Below are 20,056 nucleotides of genomic sequence, written 5' to 3' on the forward strand. Positions count from 1 at the left end.
CAGAGCACCACTTCAAGCTTTTCTATATATGTGGTACCAAGGAATCAAACCTGGGTCTTCATGCATGCTAGACAAGCACTCTACCACTAGGCCAAACTCCAGCCCACCTTTATGTAGATTTTGTACATCTACTTATCTCCTCACTCCTAGGGATTACTCTTAACTTCTTCCTACATGGAGGTAGATCGAAATCAATCAACCTGGAAAATCACAGGCACTATCTTGCTCAATCCATGGATCACAATCAGCAATCATTGAATGGTGACCTGCTAAAGCTGGACTGATCCTATAAATAGTTTCCAAAACTGTCTTACTTTTTCATTTCCATGGCCATTTCTATTTTTTTTTTGGTGGGTCATGGGACTCTGACCATTTCTATGTGTACAGACACCATCTCTTGTCTGCACTACCATATGGTCCTTTTGTTTGATTTCCTCCCGAAATCTATTAGCTCCATTCTAATTCATTCTCTACTCAGCAGTCATTGGTCACTTTAAAACCAAAATTTGATCAGACCTGTCCTTTAAGCTAAAACCTAATGCATTAACTCAATTCACTCAAAGGACAGTCAGTTTCTCTAGAAAAGTAGCAAAATTTCCTTGATGCAGTGACCCACACCTATCCAAGGAAGCAAAGAGGCTGAAAGTTCTCTTGAGCCCAGGTTTCAAGGCTAATATAAACAAAGTAAAACCCAGTCCCAACATCAACAACTAGAAGAGAAAAAGAAAAGCCATACATCATGATACAAACATGTAATCCCAGCTATTCCAGACTTGGAGACAGCAGATGTGATAATTCTAGACAAACAAAAGACCAGGGTGCTACATAAGTGACTTATACCTATAATTCTAGCTACTCAGGAGACTAAGATCTGAGGATCCCTGTTTGAAGCTGCATTAATCAGAAAAGTCCATGATGTTCTTGTCTCCAATTACCAACCAAAAAGCCAGAAGTTGAGCTGTGATTCAAGTAGTAGAGTGCTAAACCAGGTGCAGCGGCTCATGCCTGTAATCTTAGCTACTCAGGAGGCTGAGATCTGAGGATCAAGGTTCAAAGCCACCCTGGGCACAAAAGGACCCGAGACTCTTTTTTTTTTTTTTTTTTTTTTTTTTTGCCGGTCCTGGGCTTGACTCAGGGACTGAGCTCTGTCTTTGGGATTTCTCAAGGCTAAAGCTCTACCACTTGAGCCTCAGCACCACTTCCGGCTTTTTCCTATGTATGTGGTACCGAGGAATGAATCAGGTCTTCATGCACGCTAGGCAGGCCTACCAGTAGGCCAAACTCCCAGCTCCGGACCTGAGACTCTTATCTCCAATTAACCTCTAGAAAATTGGAAGTGGGCTTTGCTGAAGACTAGAGCTGTATCCTTGAGCTGAAGAGCTCAGGGACAGCACCCAGGCCAAGATCAAGCCCCATAACCCTCACACACACACATACAAAAAAACCTCACGTAGGGGCCGGGAGTTTGGCCTAGTGGTTAAAGTGCTTGCCTAGCATGCATGAAGACCCAGGTTCGATTCCTCGGTACCACATACATAGAAAAAAAAGCCGGAAGTGGTGCTGAGGCTCAAGTGGTAGAGCTCTAGCCTTGAGAAAGTCCAAGGACAGTGCTCAGGCCCTGAGCTCAAGCCCTGGACTGGCAAAAAAAAAAAAAAACAAAAAAAACCTCACGTAGTAGAGTGCTAGCATTGAACAGAAAAGCTAAGGGACACCACCTAGGTCTTGAATTCAATCCCCAGTACCAGCACACACACACACACACACACACACACACACACACACACACACACAGTACATCTCTGTTAACTGAAACAGTCATTGTCTAATTATCAGAAGGCTGTGGGGCTCAATCTCCCACACTTGAGTACTGAGGGGGAAAAAAGTCAAAACCTTTACTACAATATAAACTCAGTATTTGCATGGCCTGATAAATATTTGTCATAGGAAGGAGTCATTTCTGCATCTGAGAAAAACTGCCCAGTCCCTAAGTATATTAATTCACCTGTCTACATCTTTTTTTTTTTTTTGCCAGTCCTGGGCTTGAGCTCAGGGCCTGAGCACTGTCCTTGGACTTTCTCAAGGCTAGAGCTCTACCACTTGAGCCTCAGCACCACTTCTGGCTTTTTTCTATGTATGTGGTACCGAGGAATGGAACCCGGGTCTTTATGCATGCTAGGCAAGCACTTTAACCACTAGGCCAAACTCCCGGCCCACCTGTCTAAATCTTAAGTGGCTGGAAATGTGGTAGAGGGCTTGCCTAGCATTCATGAAGGCCTAGGTTTAATTCCACAGTACCACATAAACAGAAAAGGCTGGAAGGGGCACTATGGTTCAAGTGGTGAAATGCTAGCCGTGAGCAAAAGCAGCTCAGGGAAACTGGGCACAGGTGGCTCACATCTGTAATCCTATCTACTCAGGAGGCTCAGATCTAAGTTCAAAGTCAACCTGGGCACAAAAGTCCATGGGACTATTATCTCCAATTAACCACCAGAAAATCAGAATTGGTATTGTGGCTCAAAGTAGTAGAGTACTAGCCTTGAGCTGAAGAGCTCAGGGACAGTGCCCAGGCCCTGAGTTCAAGCCCTACAACTGACAGAAGAAGAAGGGGAAGAGGAAGAGGAAGAGGAAGAGGAAGAAGAAGAAGAAGAAGAAGAAGAAGAAGAAGAAGAAGAAGAAGAAGAAGAAAAGGAGGAGGAGGAGGAGGAGGAGGAGGAGGAGGAGGAGGAGGAGGAGGAGGAGGAGGAGGAGGAGGGAGGAGGGAGGAGGGCGAGGACAAGGATGAGGAGGACAAGGAGGCTGTAGCTCAGGGACAGAGCCCAGAATCTGAGTTCAACTCCCATGCAGGACTGCCAAAAAAAGAAAGAAAGGAAAGGAAAGGAAAAAAGAAAAGAAATTTTGTTCAAACCTTTGTGTGGTTTTGTTTTGCCACAGGGTCTTTTGATGTGCCCCAGGCTGTCCTCAAACTCAAGATTATCTTGCTTTAGCCCCCCAAGAGCCAAAATGATGGGACTACATGTATATACCTCCTAGCCTGGCTCAGAGCCCCTCTTCTTTTTCACCTTCCTGGAAACACTTCATTGTAGTCTCTGGCATCTTACATAAAGTGATTTATTCCCTCAAGGTCACACAGCTGGGGACTAAGAAGCAAATAGAATACAGAGCTTTATTGTTTTTTGGTCCTTTTTTTCTTCTGTCCAATCACAATTCAATGAGAAGCAATCAGTTTAAAAGTGATTCAATGCTGGTATGCTGCTTGATCCTCCCTAAGACACTCCTAACATTGCTAGGACCTGGATGGAGTCTTCAAAAGATAAAGAAAATCAGCCTCCTCACCCCACCAGAAAAGCCCTTTCATCTTTAGACAACTCCAATATTACTGAATATCACACCATTCAAAAAAGAATTCATCCTCATCTGCTTGTTTACTTATTTATATATTTTTGAGCCAGTCCTGGAGCTTGAACTCAAGGCCTGGGAACTCACTGTCGCTGAGCTCTTTTTGTTCAAGGCAAGTGCTCTACCACTTAAGCCACAATTAAGCCACAGTTCTACTTCCAGCTTTTTGGTATTTAATTAGAGCTAAGAATCTCAAGGGCTTTTTCTGCCCAGGTTGACTTTTTTTTTTTTTTTTTGGCCAATCTTGGGACTTGAACTCAGGGCCTGAACATTGACTACTCTTGGGCTCTCTTTAGGCTAGCATTTTACCACTTTAGCCACAGCACCACTTATGCCTTTTTCTCTGTATGTGGTACCAAGGAATCAAACCCAGGATTCTTGCATGCTAAGCAAATACTCTACTACTAGGCCATGCTCCTGTTCCCCCGGACCCCAAGCTGGCTTTGAACCAAGATCCTCAGGTCTTAGCCTCCTAAGTAACTAGGGATATAGGTGTGAACCATCACTTGGCTTCATCTGTTTATTAAAAATAAATAAATAGATAAATAAATAAAAAGAAAGCTGGGTGTTGATGCCTTATGCCAATAATCCTAGCTACTCAGAAGACTGAGATCTGAAGACTGTGGTTCAAAATCAGCCTGGGAAGGAAAGTTCATGAGTCTCTCTAATTCACCCCTAAAAGCCGGAAGTAAAGTTGTGGTTCAAGTGGTAGAGTACAAGCCTTGAGGTGAAAAAGGTTAATAGATAGCACCCAGACTTGATTTCAAGTCTCAGTACTGGTATCACAAAAAGAAAGAAAAAAGTGCCAGGAGTTTGGCCTAGTGGTAGAGTGCTTGCCTAGCATACAGGAAAACCTAGGTTTAATTCCTCAGTACCACATACATAGTAAAAGCTGTAAGTGGTGCTGTGGCTCAAGTGGTAGAGCTCTAGCCTTGAGGAAAGCCCAAGGACAGTGCTCAGACCCTGGGTTCAAGCACCAGGACTGGAGAGAGAGGAGGTGGGGGAGGGAGAGGGAAAGAAAGAGGGAGAGAGGGAAAGGGAAAGGGAGAAGAAGAGGGAGAGGGAGAGGGAGAGGAGAGGGGAGAGGGGAGAGGGAAGAGAGAGAAAGAGGGCTGTATATGAGAGGTAGGCCCATACCATCCTTCCTGTGGTTATCCCCAGGTTCTTTGGGTCAGTTGTGCCCAGGAGAAGATGGGAGTAACTTAGGCTACAGTTTAGTTAAGGAAAAATATCTGCAGTATCTATTCTTAAAGATTCTACTAGATAATGTCTATGAGCCAGGAACTGCAAGGAAGGGATGTGTGTGTAGGGGAAATGGGATTAATCCCAGTTCAAATGTTGGGTGGAATCCCAGCTGCTGCAGCTGCTAAGGGCTTAACCAGCTGTTCCCTGAGCAGCTGCAATGCTCAGCCCAGGCCCGACTTGTTAGTATGGTAGCTTTGCCTCAGCTTGCAGCCATAAACTTCAAGGATCTGCTCCAAGGATAGCTGGAAAGCAGAAGGGAAGAGCAGAGAAAGCATCCCCAGTTCTAAGATTACTGTTTGGACAGTCTGTGGTTTGAAAGGAAACAACTGTGTTCTGAGGTTATAAGGCTTCAAGGACAGCAGTTAAGAGACAAGTTTGGTTTTAAACTTCTGAAAAAAAGTAGTACTAGGATTGGACGCATCGGCTTCAATTATTTTTCTCTCTTCTGTCTTGCTCATGTTTACCTGTATTGTCTCATCGGGTCCTGTAACATACTCCTGTAGCAGAGGAAACATTTCTTATGTTTGAAACTACAGCAGGAGATATTCAGATTCTCAGACAAGAATTAATCTAGTAAACTGGGTCCTGGTAGCTCAGGCCTGTAATCCTGTCTACTCAGGTGGCTGAGATCTGAGGCTCATGGTTCAAAGCCAACCAGGGCAGAAAAGTCCGTGAGACTCTTATCTCCAATTAATCACCAGAAAACTGGAAGTGAAGCTGTGGCTCAAAGTGGTAGAGTGTTAGCTTTGAGCAAAAGAGCTGCCCTGAGTCCAAGCCCTCTAACTGCAGTGGGGGGAGGAGGATGAGAGTCAAGCTAGCAGCTGTGGCTCAAGAGATTTAGAGCACCAGCCTTGAGTGGAAAAAGCTAAGCAAGGGTATAAGGCCCAGTCTCTGAACAAAACAAAAAAGTCCTGCCCACCTCCCCACAAAATGTTCAATCTACTTAGGGATAAACATCATCCAAAAACTCCTGTCCAATAGAAATGTCCTTTTTTTTTCTTTTTTTTTTTGCCAGTCCTGGGCTGGGCTCAGGGCCTGAGCACTGTCCTTGGACTTTCTCAAGGCTAGAGCTCTACCACTTGAGCCTCAGCACCACTTCCTGCCTTTTTCTATGTATGTGGTACCAAGGAATTGAACCTGGGTCTTCATGCATGCTAGGCAAGCACTTTAACCACTAGGCCAAACTCCCGGCCCCTAGAAATGTCCTTTTATGGGGGTTGATTGGTTTAAGCTTAGAGCCTTGAGCTTGTTACACAGGCTCTACACTGCCGAGCCACACCTCTGCCACTCCTTTTTTGGTCTGGTTCTTTTGAGATAGGATCTCAAGTTCTTACCAGCATCCAATCTCAATCCCCCCCTTTCTTATCAGTAATGGGTCTTGAAGTCAGGGACTGGCCACCATCCTTGGGCTTTCTTTTTTTTTTTTTTTTTTTTTTTTTGCCATTCCTGGGCTTGAGCTCAGGGCCTGAGCACTGTCCTTGGACTTTCTCAAGGCTAGAGCTCTACCACTTGAGTCTCAGTACCACTTCCGGCTTTTTTCTATATGTGGTACCAAGGAATCGAACCCGGGTCTTGATGCATGCTAGGCAAGAGCTAGGCAAGCACTTTAACCACTAGGCCAAACTCCCGGCCCCCCTTGGGCTTTCTTAAGGCCTAGTGCTCTACCACTTGAGCCACAGCACCACTTCTGGCCTTTTCTATGTATGTGGTACCAAGGACTCAAACCCAGGGCTTTGTGCATGCTAGGCAAGCACTCTACCATTAGGCAAAATTCCCAGCCCTCAATCCTACTATTTTACACTTCCTGGGATGATGAATGTGGGATATAGCCTGGGTGCTTCCATTGAGATGCTGTCGGGAGAAGTGTTCTCTGGCTGGCCTTGAATTGCAGTTCACTAAATTTCAGTGCCTACCCCTCCCCCAGCCCATGTATCTATGCTGACAGATAGGAGCTACCATGCCTCTTCAGCAATTTCCTTCTTAAAATATAAAGTTCAGGGCTGGGAATGCAGTTTAGTGGTAAAGTGCTTGTGTTGCATGCATGAAGCCCTGGGTTCAATTCCTCAATACCACCTAAACAGAAAAAGCTGGAAATGGTGCTGTGGCTCAAGTGGTAGAGTGTTAGTCTTGAGAAAGCTCAAAGACAGTTAGTTCCCAGGCTCTGAGTCCAAGCCCCAGGAATGGCAAAATAAATAAACAATAAAAAAATTTTTTAAAAATCTCAGATTTTTTTTTTGCTTGGGCTGGTTTCAAGCAATGATCCTCAAATTTCAGACTCATGAGTAGCTAGGATTAGAGGTGTGAGCTACTGACACCTGACTTCTCTTTGTTTTATGTATTTTGTCAATGATTTGGTAGCTTTTCCTTGCATCCAGAATACAGCTTGGTTAGTTTGGGGGTGGTTTTCTTAGTTTGTTTTGCCAATCCTGGGCTTGAACTCAGGGCCTGAGCACTATCCTTGAGCCTTTTTTGCACAAGGCTAGCACTCAACCACTTGAGCCACAGCACCACTTCCAGATTTTTTCTGCATATGTGGTACCAAAGAATCAAACCCAGGGCTTCATGCAAGTGAGGCAAGGATTCTACCACTAGACCATACACTCTGCCCGTCCCTTAGCCTTTTCATTCAAGGTTAGAGCTCTACCACTTGAGCCATGGCTCTATTTACAGTTTTTTTTTGTGTGTGGTTATTTAAGGATAAGTCTCACAAAATCTCTTGCCTAGGCTGGCTTCAAACTCTAATCCTCAGACTGTAGTCTCCTGAGTAGCTGGGCTTTATAGATATGAACTGCAAGTGCCCAGCCTCAGATCTTTTTTTCTCCCTGAGGCCTTCTCTGTATTCACCCAATAATATTTACTATTGGTCCGGCTTATTGCCATTAACTGATTAAGTTACAATGTTGCTTTAGGAGTTAAACATTTTATATCCACTTCTCCGGAAAGAAGTTGTTTCTTTAATGAGTTTTTCGGGGCCTAATAGAATGCTACTATGTAAATGTTCAGCAAGGTTTGTTTAAACAAAGGAATTAAAAAGGTCAATTTAAGCTGTGTGTGTGTGTGTGTGTGTGTGTGTGTGTGTGTGTGTGTGGATTGTGGGGCTTGAACTCAGGCCTGGGCACTGTCCTGGAGTTTTTTTCACTCAAAGCTAATGCTCTATCCCCCTTCAGCCACAGTGCCACCTCCAGTTTTCTGGTGGTTAATTGGGGATACAGGTCTCATGGTCTTTATTTTGCAAGCTGGCATCAAATCACAACGCTCAGATCTCAGCCTCCTGAGTAGCTAGGATTACAGTTATGAGCCTAGCTCATAGCTGGGCTTGGGGCTTTTTTTTTTTTTTTTTTTTTTTTTTTTTTTTTTGCCAGTCCTGGGCTTGAGCTCAGGACCTAAGCTCTGTTCTTAGACTTTCTCAAGGCTAGAGCTCTACGCTTGAGCCATAGCACCACTCCTGGCTTTTTTATATGTATGTGGTACTGAGGAATCGAACCTGGATCTTTGTGCATGATAGGCAAGCATGCTACCCATAGGCCAAACTCCCAGCCCCTTGGGGTTTTAACTCAAGGCCTGGGTACTTACTATTCCTGAGCTTTTGTGCACAAAGCTCTACTGCTACTTGAGCCACAGTTCTACTTCCAGCTTTTTTTGTTTCTTTTTCGTGTGTGTGTGTGTGTGTGTGTGTGTGTGTGTGTGTGTGTGTGTTTAACTGGAGATAAGTCTCGCTGATTTTCCTACTGGGGATATAAACTACAAACCTCAAATATCAGCCTTATGAGTAGTGAGGCACCTGGATGAAACTAATTTTTTTTATTAGTCATGGAGCTTGAAGTTGGGGCCTGGATGCTCTCCTTGAGCTTTTTCTGCTCAGAGCATTTTCTGCCTCTTGGGCAGCTAGGATTTCAGGCCTGAGCCACCAGTGCCAAACTTACTTTTTGTTTTTTGCACTGGGGCTTGAACTCTGGGCCTGAACACTGTCCCTCCATTCCACAGCTCAACGTTAGCACTCTACCATGTTCAGCCGCAGCACCACTTCTCCAACTGGTTAGTTGGAGATAAGAATCTTATGGGGACTTTTCTGCCTGAGCTGGCTTTGAACCACGGTCCTCAGATCTCAGCCTCCTGAGTAGCTAGGATTATAGGCATGAGCCACCACCTCGGCTCAGCTTACATTTTCTTTTCTTTCTTTTTTTTTTTTTTTGGCCAATCCGAGGCTGGAGCTCAGGGTCTGAGCACTGTCCTTGGACTTTTTCAAGGTTAGAGCTCTACCACTTGAGCCTCAGCACCACTTCTGGCTTTTTTCTATGTATGTGGTACCGAGGAATTGAACCTGGGTCTTCATACATGGTAAGCAAGCACTCTACCACTAGGCCAAACTCCTGGCCCCGCTTACATTTTTTTTTTAAAAGCAGGATTTCACTATGTAACTGAAGATGGCCTCAAATTACCTATCTCCTGCCTCAGCTTCCCAGTGTTGAGATTACAGGCAAGTACCACCACACTCTGGTTGTTATTACTTTTAGTTATACTTTAGTTCTAAAATAAACCCAATTCTGCTTCCCAGAAGCTTGTGGATGTAGTGGGGAAAGGAGTATTATAAAAATCAGGGGGCCGGGAGTTTGGCCTAGTGGTAGAGTGCTTGCCTAGCATGCACTAAGACCCAGGTTCGATTCCTCGGTACCACATACGTAGCAAAAAAAAAAAAAGCCAGAAGTGGTGCTGTGGCTCAAGTGGTGGAGCTCTAGCCTTGAGAAAACCCAGGGACAGTGCTCAAGCCCTGAGCCCAAGCCCAGGACTGGAAAAAAAAAAGAAAAAGAAACAAGGGACCAGGAGTTTGGCCTAGTGGTGGAGTGCTTGCCTAGAATGCACGAAGACCGGGGTTTGATTCCTCGGTACCCCACATACATAGCAAAGAGCCGGAAGTGGTGTTGAGGCTCAAGTGGTAGAGTGCTAGCCTTGAGAAAGTCCAAGAACAGTGCTCAAGCCCTGAGCTCAAGCCCAGGACTGGCAAAAAAAAAAAAAACTGCAGGTCCCTGCAAACAAACAAACAAACAAACAAACAAACAAAAAATCAGGTAACTACAGGAATATTTCAACCCCAAAATGTTGATAGTAATACTGTTTTTAGTAGAGTGGTGAGGAGAGAAGCAGACAGCAGAAAACAACAAAGGAGAGAGAAATTAACATAAAGAATGGACAATATTTTCTGAGTCCCTCTTCCACATGGAGGGCAATCTTTATCAACAATCCTGTCAAAGAGGTAGTATCATCCTCACGTCTGTATGACTCACAAGACATGTTGCTACTCTACTTTGCTCAGGTACTAGATACTACCTGCTACTGTTGGAAGTTATGGTATGTCCCCCTGCCTCAGGGAGCTGGTGCACTTACCAATGTGAGGGGCAGGGATTATTTAAGAGAGATGGAAGAGGCCTCAAAGAAATCAAGATAATTATGCATGGAAGTGGGAACCTCAAAGTTGGAAGTCATTTACAAGATACAATTTAGTTTAAAACAAACAAAAAAACAACTTGTCCCCCACTTATCTCCCTGGAAAATTTGCTTGGTTTGGTTGTGACAATACTGAGGCTAGAACTCAGGGTATGTGCTCTTACATGCTTTTTCACTCAAGGCTGGTGTTCTACCACTTGAACCCCAAGTCCACTGCTAGATTGTTTCTCATAATTTTGGAGATAAGAGTCACACAGTTTGTCTGTTAGGACTGCCTTCAAACAACATTCCTCAGCACTCAGCCTCCTGAGTAACTAGGATTGCAAATATGAGCCAGCAGCACCCAGCTCCCTATATCTTATTAAGGTGCTAAGAACCATTGTCATCATGGTTGTATGGTTACAAGACCTTTCTCCAGTGGGCCTTTAGGATTACTTGGGAAAAGGTAATTAAAGAGCTAGGTGGGGTGACAGTGGATCATGCCTGTAATCCTAACTATTCAGGAGGCTGAGATCAGAGGATTGTGGTTCAAAGCCAGCTCAGACACAAAGGTCCCCATGAGATTCTTATCTCCAATTAGCCACTCAAAAACTGGAAGTGGCTCTATGGTTCAAAGTAGTAGAGTAGTAGTCTTGAGCAAAAGAGCTTAAGGACTGTGCCCCAGCCCTGAATTTAAGCCCTATGACCCTCCCCCCCCACACAATTAAAGTGCCCCAAAACACAAAAAATACTGATTGGTTTATCAGATTAGTCATTAAGTAACATGACAAAAAGGCACTAGGATATGATAGAAGGAGACAGTGTGGTTTAGGAAGACAATAGGAAAGGTCTCCAGTTTATAGTGTTTTTCTGAGACCAAGGAACGGGTGTCTTGTGAGTACATTATGTAAATTGGGGGTATTGGTGAGTGACAATAACAGCCTGTTTCCAATTTTGACTTTTATCAAACACCACCTTGGGGGGCCAGGAGTATGGTCTAGTAATTGAGTGCTTGCCTAGCATGCATGAAGCTGTAGGTTCAATTCCTCAGTAACACATACACAGAAGAAAAAAAAAACAGACATGGTGCTGTGACTCAAGTGGTCAAGCACTAGCTTTGAGCAAAAAGAGCTCAAGGATAGTGCCCGGGCCCAGGACTGGGAAAGAAAGCAAGAAAGCAAGCAAGCAAGCAAGCAAGCAAGCAAGCAAGCAAGCAAGCAAGAAAGTAAGAAAGCAAGCAAGCAAGCAAGCAAGCCCCACCATCTTGGGATCTCTTGATCACAAAACTGAAGGATCAGAAGAGTGAGGTTCCAGTGGCTCATGCTTATTATCCTACTCAGGACATTGAGATCTGAGATCATGGATGGAAGCCAGCCCAGGCAGGAACAGCCATGAGTTGCTTATCTTCAGTTAACCATCAAATTAAGCCAGAAATGGAGCTGTGGCTCAAGTGGTAAAGTGATAACTTTAAGGAAAAGAAAAAAGAAGCTCAGGGACAGCACCAAGTTCAAGTTTAAGCCTCAGGATCCAAAAGAAAAAGCATAGAGGGAATGTAACAGGGAAGCTTCAGTGTTTAAGGAAGTCTGAAGTATGGATATACTACCACTATACCTCCAGCTTCCAGGACCCACAAATTAAACTAGGCATGTGCAACACAAAAGTGCCAAGGTTTGGAAAGGCTTTCCCAAAGAGAAGTGGATTCTTCATCAGCTCTTAACTCACTCCTGCCAGTTTAACAAGCCCCAGCCACCATCTCTAACTTCTGGAAGAGGGCTCTTTTGATCAGGTTCAATACATCTCTCCATGAAATATACTTCTTTCCTTTTATCTGAAACTGTTTTGTGTGCATAGGCCTGGAGTTTCTCCAAAGGCCACCAGAGGGCAGTGTGTAGCAGGGACTTGTCTACCTGGCAACATAGCTGATACAGGCTTGGGGAAGGTTCCTGGAAATACCAACCACCCCATCCCTCAGATCCCATGCACTCCCCATTCCAAAGCAGTCTAACTTCCCCCATGTGCAACTCAGAGGGCACCTGCCTGGATTCCAGGTGTCTTCTGTGAACACCCAGACCAGAGAGGCAGAGGAAGCAATGATAGAAAAGAGGGAAGAAAGGGTAATGGAGGAAACTGGTGTTCAGGAAGGAAACTCAGGTTTCAATACTTCTTTGGCATTGCCTCACATATACTCAAGCCAAAGTTGTTCTCTGAAGCCCTTCACTGAGGAAACATTTCAGCCTTTCCTTTAGGTTTGAAGGATCAGGACTGCTAACTGTAGGGAACCAAGACCATTTTAAAAATTATTTATTGGTTTATTTGGTTGTGGGGCTTGAACTCAGGGACTGGGTACTGTCCCTGAGATTTCTTTGCTCAAGCCTCTTTATTCAAGGCTAGCACTCTATACCATATTGAGCCACCGTACTACATATACTGTCTTGCCTAGGCTGGCTTTGAACCATGATCTTCAGATCTCAGCATCCTAAGTAGCTAAGATTACAAGTGTAAACCCATCAGCACCCAATTGTTGTTTTAAACTCAAGGCCTGAGAACTGTCCCTGAGCTTTTGTGCTCAAGGCTAGCAGCCCACCACTCAAATCACAGCTCCATTTCTGTGTGTGTGTGTGTGTGTGTGTGTGTGTGTGTGTGTGTGCCCGCACGCATGCATTTAATTGGAGATAAGAGCCTCATAAACTTTCCTGCCTTGGCTACAGTTGAATCTTGATCCTCAGAGCTCAGCCTCCTTAGTAGCTAGGATTACAGGCATGAGCCACCAGACCTGGGCTTGAGATGCTTTGAGTATCATTACTTTTATGGGCCTGAGTGTTAGCTGGAGCCTCTAGTGAGGGAAGGGGTAGGTATAGGCTTTCTTTCTTTCTTTTTGTATTTTGCCAGTCCGGGCTTGAGCTCAGGGCCTAAGCACTGTCCTTGGACTTTCTCAAGGCTAGAGCTCTACCACTTGAGCCTCAGCACCACTTCACTTCACTTCCGGCTTTTTTCTATGTATGTGGTACCAAGGAATTGAACCCGGGTCTTCATGCATGCTAGGCAAGCTCTCTACCACTAGGCCAAACTCCCGGCCCCTAGGCATAGGCTTTCTAACTGCCTAGATACCCCAGTCCCACTAGAAGTCTTTCTACTACAGAATGCTGCTGGCCTTTCTGCTTTGTCCAAATCTGATGAAAGATGGAACCACCATCCTAAAACATACATGACTCCTGGTCTGTAATGCTGATGGGTTGGGACTGTAGGAAGAACAGGAAGTAGCAGGTGCTGACCGTAAGCAAAAGGTTGGTTCTCTCTCTCCCCCTTTTCTAGAGGTGAGTCACCCTCAGAATGGAGATGTGTTACAATAAGTTCCTGGGAGCCTTCCCTTTATTAGCCCACCAGTGGGAGATGTGAGATGGTCAGCTTGGCAGGCTATGTCAAACACAGTGTTAACTTTCTATCCCAGCCCCCTCATGTTGGCCGGCTGGGCAAGCAGATCATTATATTACAATTTATAAATAGAAAATAAAATAAAGTTATTGGGTAGGGGGGCTGAGGCACCTGGGAAGAAGAGACTAAAAGCATCCTCGTTAAAGAGTATGCCTCATCAACCCCACATCTACCAAGAATCACCTCTCGGGTTGAAAGCTGCCCCTCCTAAATCAGGCAGTTCCCATCCAAACTTCCTTTGCTCCCTCTTCCCGCCCACCCTCCCCATCATCATCACCGGCCCATCTCCCCATCCGGGTTACTCGGAGGACCTGGAGGTGTGAGGTCTGGACACTCAACCCAGCAGCTCCTCTGCCAGGCGATAGAGGAGGCGAGAGTACCAATGCATGCCAGTTGGCTGCACTGCCCCGCCCGGGAGCAGCGCCCCCAGCGCATGCAGCAGGCGCAAAGGAGCAAACGCCCGGTGAGCCCACTGATGACTCTCCAGAACGGCGTAACAGGAGGCCAGGACGTCGTTGACCAGCAGGGTCCCGTGTGCCGTGAGGGGCGCGAACACGCCCACCGCCTCCTCCCGAGCCACGCGGGCTACGCGCGCCGGCCGAAGCGCGTCCCCGCCGGGCGCCAGCACGGAGTCCCCGGCGCGTAGCCGGCGCGCGAACACCGGGGCAAAGTCGCCTGGAGCCGGCGCCGGCCCCCGGGCTGCGAAGACCAGGTGCCAGGGCGTGAGCAGCAGCTTTCGAGGAGGTCGCTCCGTCTCTACGGCCACGAAGGAGGCCCGGCGTTGTAAGTCCCGGTCCAGGAAGAGCAGCACGGGTGTGGGCACCACCCGGCCCGCCGCATCCGCCGCCAGCACCCAGTCTCCGCGATGCAGTTCCCGAAGCCCTTTCCGCTCGCCGCTCCGCAGGCGCACGGTGGCGTTTCCCGGGAAGCAGCCGCCGGCGCGGACCGCCAGGGAGTTATCTACGGGACACAACCACAGAGGAGAGGGGGAGTGAAGACCCGCGCCCCCGGAAGGCTGCTACCGATCCGGAAACACGTGGCGTAAGCCCAGAGCACGCGGATCTGGCCCCGCCCTCGGTGCAAGTGGAAGGGTGGCTTTAAACACCAACTCCTGCACCAGGCACTGATGGTGGCTCGCGCCTACAATCGTAGCTACTCGGGAAGCTGGGATCTGAGGCCCACAGTTCGAAACCAGCCTGGGTAGCAAAATCTAAGCGACTCTTGCCTCCACCTCCAACCTCCCTTTCCCCCTCCCCCCTCGGGCCTGGGCGCTGTCCCCGAGCTCTCCAGCCCAAGGCTACCGCCCTACCCCTTGAGCACAGCCCCACTTTGGTTTTCTGGTGCTTACTTGGAGATAAGAGTCTCTTGAAACTTTCGTGCCCAGGCTGGCTTCGAACCGCGATCCTCAGACCTCAGCCTCCTGAGGAGCTGGGATTACAGGCGTGAGCCACTGGGGCCTGACAAAAGCCAGACACCGAGCTGTGACTCAAGTGGTAGAATGCCAACCTTGAGTAAAAAAGCAGTGCCCAAGACCCTAAGTTTAAAGCCCCCACCCCCCCTCACACACAACTGGCACCAAACAGCCCACTAACGCCCGCTTGCAGGGTGGCAACAAGACCATCATAGACTCAGTTCAGTACCAGCTTTGACCGACACGTGGACGTGGTTGCGGGACTCGTAGTAGACCCAGTCGAAGCCGGCTTCCACGGCTAGGCGCGCCAGCAAGCCGTACTTGCTTCGATCGCGGTCAGACGTGGTGATGTCTAAGGCGCGGCCTTCGTAGTGAAGAGAGTCCTGAGCGTGATGGCCGTCCTCATCCCAGCCCTCCGTCACCCGTAAGCGCACGCCCGGCCACATGTTCATCACCGCAATGGCCAGTGCGTTCACCCGATCCTTGCAACGCTGGCAGGGAATAAAGAAGGCAGACTTCTTCGCACCACTGCCGGCACCTCAAGGGATGGGCGGGGGGCGCTTTTGCGTGTCCTCGGGAATTGCAGATCTGAATAGGCGTCTCCCATCGCATCACCTTGTCCCAAGGTGTCAGTGGAGAGCAGCGGGGTCACCTCTGAGGTTGAGGGAGCTCTCATATCTAAGGATCTTTCCCCATTTTTTTTCAATGCCTATCCCTCACCCCTACTTATGGTGGGACCTCGGCCCCAACTTGAGAGAGGGCCAAAGCTGAGAGGGCGGGTGGAGGTTTGGTTAGGGAGGGCCTGGTTCCTCTAGAGGAGCCCCCTGTTTGAGCCTGGCCCCCGCCCCGGGCTCCGGCTGCCCTCCCTCTGCCTGATTCATCTTTTGTTTCATTGCCTTCACTGGCACTGGGCATCGCTTCCTTCCTTCCTTCCTTCCTTCCTCCTCCTCCTTTCAGCCCCTAGCGTTAACCCCATCGTGGGCTGGGTGCCCCCCACAGAGGTGCCCAAGGAAAGTTGTGCGGGATCAAGGCTGCTGGAAAAAGGACTGGGTGGCGGGGGTTGCGCTAAGTACAATGGCCATTCTCGGGGATGACTTAACTGAGCGAGAATCCCGGGGCCGAGGCCGGGAACACGCCGGGGAGAAGCGGACTCAGCAGCTCTAGCCACAAAGGCGCTTTTCAACCCGCCCCGGCTCGGGGAGAGGAAAGGGCAGAAAGCCGCGCCCCCCATCAGAGCTCCGGCCCCGCCAGGTCCCCTCCCCCCCGCATCACCAGTCCTCCCGGGTCCCGTTAAGGGTCTCCCAGTCCCAAAAGACTCCATCTCTCTTCCGGAAGCAGCCCAGAGAGGTAGTAGGAACAGTACTTGAGAAGAACAGGTGGGGGCTACTCATGGACGTTTTGGGGAGCCCCCGGCAGGATGGGAATGGAGAGGAGGGAAAGAAGCAGAGGCTGGAGGCCTGAACTGGGGGAGTGAGGCCACAGTTATCTGTAGTCTGGGAGCTGAAGACCTTGGCACGAAACATAGCAGGGACACCACAGGAGACGCAGAGAGAGGACAATTTCCTTTTCTTCTTCCTTCGCTGACCTCTCACCTTGGACTTGGTCTTAACTGCCAGGGAGACACTTTCCCTATGCTCCTCTTTGCTGGTTGTTACCACCTCTCTGGGGACTGATAACAGGAAAAGTGGTATCTCTTTCCAGCTTGTCATTGTGTCCCCTAGGGAGGCCCTGACCTGCGGGGGCAGCTGCCCAGTGCACAGCCAATTCAATGGAGGCCTTTTGCAACCAGGGTGTGGGAGATAATCAGGACTGAGGGGGTTCCCAAGCTTGACAGAGGCCGTCCTTAGGCTGTTCTACTCCCTCTGCTGCAGGTGGCAGCCAGAGGAAAGGGCCACAAGATTCCATGACCAAGGAGAGAGAGAAGGGGGGGGGGGGAATGTCCCTTCCCAATCTCTGGGTAGGAGGAAAGCTTCATCCCAGAAACAAGAATGAATTCTTTCTCCCCTGGACAGGTTTTCTTAACAAAGTAACCTGGAAAATTATTATGGCAATTAATCAGAGGAAATCCTACCCCTCCCTCCCCCTCCACCTTCCCACTCTATACACAATTAGGTGGTGTAATGGAAAGTATATAGCACTTCAAATCAGGAGTCCTTAATTCTAATCCCAGCAATGCCACTAATTAGTTGTGAGACGTTGATTTAATTGCTTCTCCTCCTGGGATCCAGCTCTCAGATGCAAAGGGAGCGGTGGAAAGAAATGGAGAAAAGTGATTTCTGAGTTTCTTTTTCATTTGTGACCCTCCTGATGGCTGGACAGGGGGTAGTTTGTCTCCATCTATTCCAAGTTCTGGCCCATGTCACTCCAGGTAACTCCTGCAGCAGCTACTCATCAATGGTAGTTCACGTTCTTTAATTTGAAGTCCCTGAGCTAAGCTGAGCTTAGAAGACCTGACAGTCCTTTGATTCTCAGGTGGGACCATATGTTCTCACTGAGGATTTGCTTCCTACCCCCCCACACACCAAAGGCTGCTATTTAGACCCTACAATAGCTCTATTCTGGTTCTAGAACACCTCTTCCATCCCAAAGACAATTCCTGTCCACCTCCTCAGGTAAATGGACTGATAACCTGACCTTTGCCAATCCCTTTCCAAACTGTTTTTCCCCTCTGTTCCCTCCCCTGCTAGAAAACTTTTCCATATCAGGTCAGGAGCCAGGCTAAGGGTAGATCCTTCTATCTGTTACTCAGCCAGCTCCTGGCCCCCAGCTCACCCCAGCCCTTCCTGCCTGGCTCAGTGGCTGACCCCCGGTCCACGCCTCAGCCATTTCCCGTCTCGCCTGCCGCCATCCTCCTTTCCTCCACCCTTGCTCCCTGCCTCTGCCAGCTTCACTCTCACTAGCCTACCTCCTTCTGCCTCTTCCCATCACAGCCTCTCCCTGCTGAGATACCTCCTAACCACTGTCCAGACAGCAGAAGGGGTGTGTGTGTGTGTGTGTGGCAGGGAGGTCTCCAAGATTAAGGTCTCTACACATAAAACCCAGCTCATCCTCCCCAGGCTGCCTTGGGAAAACTTGGGAGTTGGTGACACCCTGACAACAGGTGGCAAGCTCCCCTTACCTCGGTCATCAGGCGGTCGGCACCACTGTTCTCCTCATCCTTGAAGATGATGTCAGGGTTGTAGTTGGGTACGAGGTCCCGGAAACGCTCCGAGCTTCTTGTCACCCTCCCCTCCGCTGGCCCACTGGCGCCCAGGGTTCGCTCGGGCATGCTGGGCACAAACTGCTTGTAGAGCAGCGGTACAAGCTGCTTGCGCACATAACGGCGCCGGCCAACTGGTCCCCGGCCGGGCCCACAGCTCTGGGCAGGCAATGCCAACAGTGCCAAACAGCACAGGGGCAATAGAGTGGCCAGCAGCGCCATGGGTGCAGTGGACTTGGGTACAAGGGAGCGTTTTGTCCTCACTGGCTCTGCTGTCAGTTGGGCATCTCTAAGAGTGCAGCAGGCAGAGCTGCCCCAGAGTGCCCTAGAACTCTTGTGGCTCTGCGCACCTGGCAGCCGCTAGTTCTACCCACATGCCCCGGGGGACCTGGACTCTGCTACTCATGGATCACCATAGCTGGGAAAAAGGGGGTCGTGGGTAAGTGGCAGCCCAGCCCCGTCTCTCTGCTGCCCGGCTCCCGTGCCGCCAGAACGCCCTGACTCCGCCTTAAAGTAGCCCCAGGCCCCGCCCTTCTCCCAGGGCTGTCCCGCCCCCGCCCACCCGGGCGGGGGATGCAGCCGGTCACCAGGGTTGCATTTAGTGACTGAAGTGTGTCCCATCCTGGAAACCATGCAGGCACCTGCCTAGGAAATCCTTGTAGCTTTACAGTCCTTGGCTGCCTGGATAAGCATCTTGCTACCTCCAGGCCTAAATTTGGAACTAAACCATCCTCCTCTGATGCTTGAATCGGGTCTTTGCTCTCCCAAAGCCTATCCTGGCAGGCTGTGTTCTCCGCTGTCATCAGGAAGTATGAGGCCAACCAAATCCTTTGGGCATACCACCAGAGCCTCCCTTCTTTGTGATCCTCCCCAAACCTCCGGGGCTTCTATCTCACTTCTCACTCAGCAGTAACCAAGACTGGGAGGTGTGCGTCCCAGAGGGCCAGTCCCCCTTTGGGAACATCCCCAGGATTAAACAAATCTTGGTACTTACAGTCATGACTTTCTAACTTCTGTACATTCTCAACCCTTGCCAGGCATCTTTAGAGTGAACAGTTGACCATTTGGAAGCTTCTAAAAGGGCCAGCACCCATAGCTCATGCCTATAGTCCTAGCTACTCAAGAAGCTGAGATCTGAGGTTCAAAGTTCAAAGCCAGCCCAGGCAGGCAAGTCTGTGTAACACTTACCTTCAATTAGCCAGCATCCCTCCCCCCCCCACATATAAAAAAAAAGTCATAAATGAAGCTGTGGCTCAGTGGCAGAGTGCCAACCTGCAAAAAAGTCTAAAGGTTGCCGGGCACTGGTGGCTCACATTGGTAACTCTAGGTACTCAGGAGGCTATCTGCAGACTGAGGCTCAAACCAAGCCTGAGCCAGAAAATGTACGAAACTCATCTCCAATTCACCACCAGAAAACCAGAAGTGGAGCTCTGGTTCAAAGTGGTAGAACACTAGCCTTGAGCAAAATAGCTCAGGGACAATGCTTAAGCTCCAAGTTCAAGCCCCAGGGGTAACTCCTAGTTTGTTGGAAAATAATGGCTACTTCCTTTCAACTTCCATATTCTTTTCTCCAGACTCAGATCTCATCTCAGAAGATACTTTACTCACGGAGATGTTCCATGGGGCTTGAACTCAGGACCCGGACACTGTCCCTGAGCTTTTTGCCCAAGGCTAACCTCCTACCATTTTGAGTCACAGCTCTACTGCCAGTTTTCGGTGATTAATTGAAGAAAAGAATCTCATGTGCTTTTCTGCTGGGGCTGGCTTAGAACCAGGATCCTCAGATCTCAGCCTCCTGAGAAGCTAAGATTACAGGTGTGACCCACCCGTGCCCACGTATCCATTCACTCATCACTCACTGATTTCTCCCTTGTATAAACTGTTTCCTCCAAGAAGCCTTCCCTGGTGTCCCAACACTGCCCACCTGTGTTCTCTTGTGAAGTGGCAATGAA

At 48.6% G+C, this 20,056-nt stretch overlaps 1 protein-coding gene across 1 annotated transcript; it reads right to left on the reverse strand.

Annotated features, from left to right (window-relative positions):
* Window positions 1–13,769: 13,769 nt before the first annotated feature.
* Dhh (desert hedgehog signaling molecule) lies at window positions 13,770–18,548 on the reverse strand. Its single transcript, XM_090355710.1, has 3 exons — window positions 18,024–18,548; window positions 15,135–15,396; window positions 13,770–14,454 (listed from the first exon to the last, which is right to left on the reverse strand). The coding sequence occupies exons 1-3, from the start codon at window positions 18,324–18,326 to the stop codon at window positions 13,829–13,831; spliced, it is 1,191 nt and encodes a 396-aa protein (XP_090211836.1). The 5' UTR covers window positions 18,327–18,548; the 3' UTR covers window positions 13,770–13,828.
* Between the last annotated feature and the right edge of the window lie 1,508 nt (window positions 18,549–20,056).

Source organism: Megascapheus bottae, chromosome 2 (assembly GCF_031878675.1).
Source record: "Megascapheus bottae isolate mThoBot1 chromosome 2, mThoBot2.hap1, whole genome shotgun sequence".
In the NCBI taxonomy this organism is placed as follows: domain Eukaryota; kingdom Metazoa; phylum Chordata; class Mammalia; order Rodentia; family Geomyidae; genus Megascapheus; species Megascapheus bottae.